Below are 4202 nucleotides of genomic sequence, written 5' to 3'. Positions count from 1 at the left end.
TGGAAATAGAGGTAACTCGAATGTGGAATCTAAAAACAGAAACAATTCCTATCATAGTAGGTGCTTTAGGTATAATAAAAAAAATATTCAGATAAATACATAACAAAAACACCAGGACTTACAAATATATATAACATACAGAAAATTGCACTACTGGGCACTGCACACATCCTACGCAAAACACTTTCAATACAGTAACCATAAGAGCACCACAGCAAACCACAGCACATACCCAAGGCGCACAGAGCTGCGCTCGGTAGTGAAGTGAAAGCATGTTATAAAAATAAAACTACTGAACAATAATAATAATAATAATGGAAAATCATCAAAGATAAATTTTTACCTGACTCTGATATGGCCTTTTCATTTAATTTATTCCAAGACTGTTCACTTTTTTCACTTCTTGTTACGGTTAGAGCATATGTTACAATTGATAATGTTAAATCATCTTCAATTGTGTCAAGTTCTTGTTCCAAATACTGAATGGAGTGGAGGATAATATGTTCATTTTCAACAATCTGTTGAAAAAAAAAAAATTATAAACACTTTTTATTAAATGGCAAAATAACCTGTATTTTTGAACTATCAAATGTTTTTGTTGAGCTAACCACCATATTTTCTGACATATAAATCAACTTTTTCAGACTAAAAGTCACAGCCAAAACAGTAGGCTGAATTATATATGAAGACAACTTTGGAAAACCAAATTTTCCATATGAAATGCAGAAGAAAAGACAGTGATGGTCTGACTGTTTACATTACATGTTTATGCTATATACATTGACTTATATAACAGAAAATATGGTGTAAAAATTTTAAACTGGTGAGGAAACTGATCTACCATTTAACATGAACATTCAGTTTTCCTTTTCTCTTTTTCTTTTTTTCTTTTTTTTTTCTATTTTTCCGGTCTGGAAGAAGAGATAGTGCCCTTCCAGTGGTCTAGAAAGACGTACTGGTCTCACAAGCCTCCCTAGACCAGAGAGAGTGATGTCATTAAATGTCCCTCTTTGACCATTGTAAGTCAAAACCAGTGGAAAATATATGAACAGAGACGAAATTCTAGAGTGATGATGCTTGGTCAAACACAGACTGAATATAGAGCATGGGTGGCTAGATACAACACTAGTGATGAGAGACGGAGGGACAAATAAGATGGGAATGCCTGAACAGCTGTGGCATATGTCCAGCCAGATTTAAAGCGAAAAGGCCATCATAGAAGCAGTAGAAGAGATAGAGAGAAGAGAGGGCCAATGGCTGTAATGTCAGTGGTTGAATTTATAACAATCAAATAAGTAGCTCTTTTTTAAATGCAGTCTCAAATGTCTGTATGTGCAGCAATAGCACCATCACAGATATGAAAACAATACTTCATTGTTTCATTGTAGATAAGCATTTCAAACTATAACCAAAGTTCTAACTTTACTGAATTCGAAATTTTAGCTTTAAAAACTCAGAAGTTGGAAAAAAAAGCAACAGTGGAAGCATTTGAAAGAAATGTTAAGTGGAAAATGAAATTTAACTCTGTGTGTAAGATATCGATATAGTGACAGTTATAATTTATCACTGCATATTCAAGTATGTTTTAAACTGAAAAAAATAAAAAAATAGAAAATAATTTTTTTTAATGTAAAAAATAGTTTTGTTTTGAACAAAAAACAAAATATACATTATAATTTACAGTAGCTTTGTAAATTACTACAATTATTTTTGTTTACAGGGTTGAGGCTTAACTCCATTTTTTATGGCATGAAAAAAATAAGAAATACATTATGAATTAACTTCTAATTTTGCTGCATGTAGGGTGAGTCATTATGCCAGCATTAATAACATACACACTAGTTCAATTCCACTCCTTTATTATTAGTCAATTGGTTAAATAAATATCCAACTAACTATTAATTGTTTGTTTAATTTGGTTAAACGATGAGCCATTTTTTTCCTTTTTTTCTGTCAAAGTTCTTTCATTGCTATTTGCAACCTTTTCAATGACTTTTCTCTTAGTCTGTTATGCCACACATGCATGCACAGCAGGTGCATATGCTTAGCAGGTGCATATGCACAAACACATGCATACATACGCACACAAAGACACATACATAAACACACAGACAAACACAAGAATACACATACATACACATAATACATACATACATATATACTAACATACATACATACATACATACAAACACAAGCACAAACACACACACTATTTAACCAAGTTAAACTAACAATTGATTGGTTAGTTGGATATTTAACCAATTGAAACATGATAAAGAGTGAAATTGAACCGGTTATTAATGTTGGTATAATGACTCACCCTAGACACAACAAAATTTGTTTCAATACACAAATTCACATAAAGAATGCTGCAAACCAGATACAAAATTAATGTAACTTCTAATTCTTTAAATGTATAATACATTATAGGCATCAATTTGAAGCAGTAACAATCAACAGACCCCACTCTTGATTGTATGCAAGTCTGTTTCCTAAATCATTGCTGCATATTCTACAACCAGGGTAAATTAGAATAAGTTGATTTAAGTGCTCTACTAAAAGACAGATAAATGTCATGTCAATGACAGTGGTAGCAGTAGTGTTATGACGACCACCACCACCAGCTCTACAAGGCTCCATTTTTCATTCACACTTACATTACATATCCAATAAAGCATAATTGCCTCATTCTCTTTTTTTCCTTTTTGTTTTTTCAGCATTTGTATTTCTGCATTCACTGCACATGTTTTTCTTCCATGTAGTAATGTATTTTGCGCAAAAGTATCATACAATTTGCCCTTCATTCCAAGGGAGAGCGTTTTTATTTCCCTGAACTTTTTTCCACATTGTTCATAGTAAAGCAAATATGCTTCAACAGCAGCTATCCACAGTCACTGCTGATGAAGTTACCTATGTAAGAGAAAACTGCCAACAACAACTTCTAGTGAACCTTATAGGTCTTTTAAAAACTTCTTTGATGTCAACCTGCTCAAAATACCACAGCAAATCTTGAGCACCCATAATTTATGATAGGTACATTGTATAGAGTTAATACCTATCTCTTTTCCACAAATGAAGCATGGCTACTTCCCAGATTACAGTTATGCATGCATTTTTTGGCTAAGTCTTTGCTAGTTTTACTTTCAGTCAATTCACTTCCCAATGTATAAAAAAGTAGTCAGTTTGAACATAGAACATGTAGAATATTTTGTCAGGATATGGCCTGTTTCAATGTTAAAGAGCTAAACTTTTGCTTTTTGTTATCTTGATCATATTAGGATCAACAGGACTTAATTCATCTGGTCTTTGTTTGCATGAAGGAACGTGGCCTAGTGGTTAAGAGTGTTGCAGTCATGATCTTGTGATCTTGGTTTCAATTCCTGGAACAAGCAGTGCGTTGTGTTTTTGAGCAAAACATTTTATTTCATGTTGCATCAGTCTGGTTGGCCAGGCTCCTTTCCTTTCCAGAAGATTGTATATCTGGAACCTTGTTCTTCAAGTGAGCCTTCTCCTGAGAGCTTGGTTTCACTCAGAGCTGCAAAATCCACATCGAAACTTTCAGTCAATTCACTTCCCAATGTATAAAAAAGTAAAAAAAAAAAAGCAGAAAAATGAAGCAGCAGTGAAGAATGTTAGAATCTAATTCACAAGAATGTTATTGTTATGCTTCATCATTATCATGATGACCGACTTTGTTAGAGTTTTATTCTTCATCAACAATAGGCTCATCACTTTTTCTAAATCATAAATTAGTACATCAAACAAAATACCTTATGGTGTTTGTGATGTGTATATACATTCTGGATTTAAAATTCCTTTCCTTTGCTTCTGAATATTTCTCTACAGGGCATAGTTGGCATTGTCATGTGCCATTTATGTAATATTTACTTATTGACTTGTGTGGAGGCGCAATGGCCCAGTGGTTAGGGCAGCGGACTCACGGTCATAGGATCTCAGTTTCGATTCCCAGACCGGGCGTTGTGAGTGTTTATTGAGCGAAAACACCTAAAGCTCCACGAGGCTCCGGCAGGGGATGGTGGCGAACCCTGCTGTACTCTTCCACCACAACTTTTTCTCACTCTAACTTCCTGTTTCTGTTGTACCTGTAATTCACTGTGTCACGCTGAATATCCCCGAGAACTACGTTAAGGGTACATGTGTCTGTGGGGTACTCAGCCACTTGCATGTTAATTTCACGAGCA

At 34.2% G+C, this 4202-nt stretch overlaps 1 protein-coding gene across 1 annotated transcript in view; it reads right to left on the bottom strand.

The window, feature by feature from the left end:
* Positions 1-4202, bottom strand: part of LOC106869164 (complement C3) — a 160574-nt gene that overhangs the window by 51779 nt on the left and 104593 nt on the right. The window contains exon 25 of the mRNA XM_052976969.1: positions 344-518. Coding sequence (XP_052832929.1) covers positions 344-518 — 175 coding nt within the window. The remainder of the gene's footprint in view (positions 1-343; positions 519-4202) is intronic.

The sequence above is a fragment of the Octopus bimaculoides genome, chromosome 2 (assembly GCF_001194135.2).
Source record: "Octopus bimaculoides isolate UCB-OBI-ISO-001 chromosome 2, ASM119413v2, whole genome shotgun sequence".
Classification (NCBI taxonomy): domain Eukaryota; kingdom Metazoa; phylum Mollusca; class Cephalopoda; order Octopoda; family Octopodidae; genus Octopus; species Octopus bimaculoides.
This window is presented reverse-complemented; position numbering and strand designations above follow the sequence as displayed.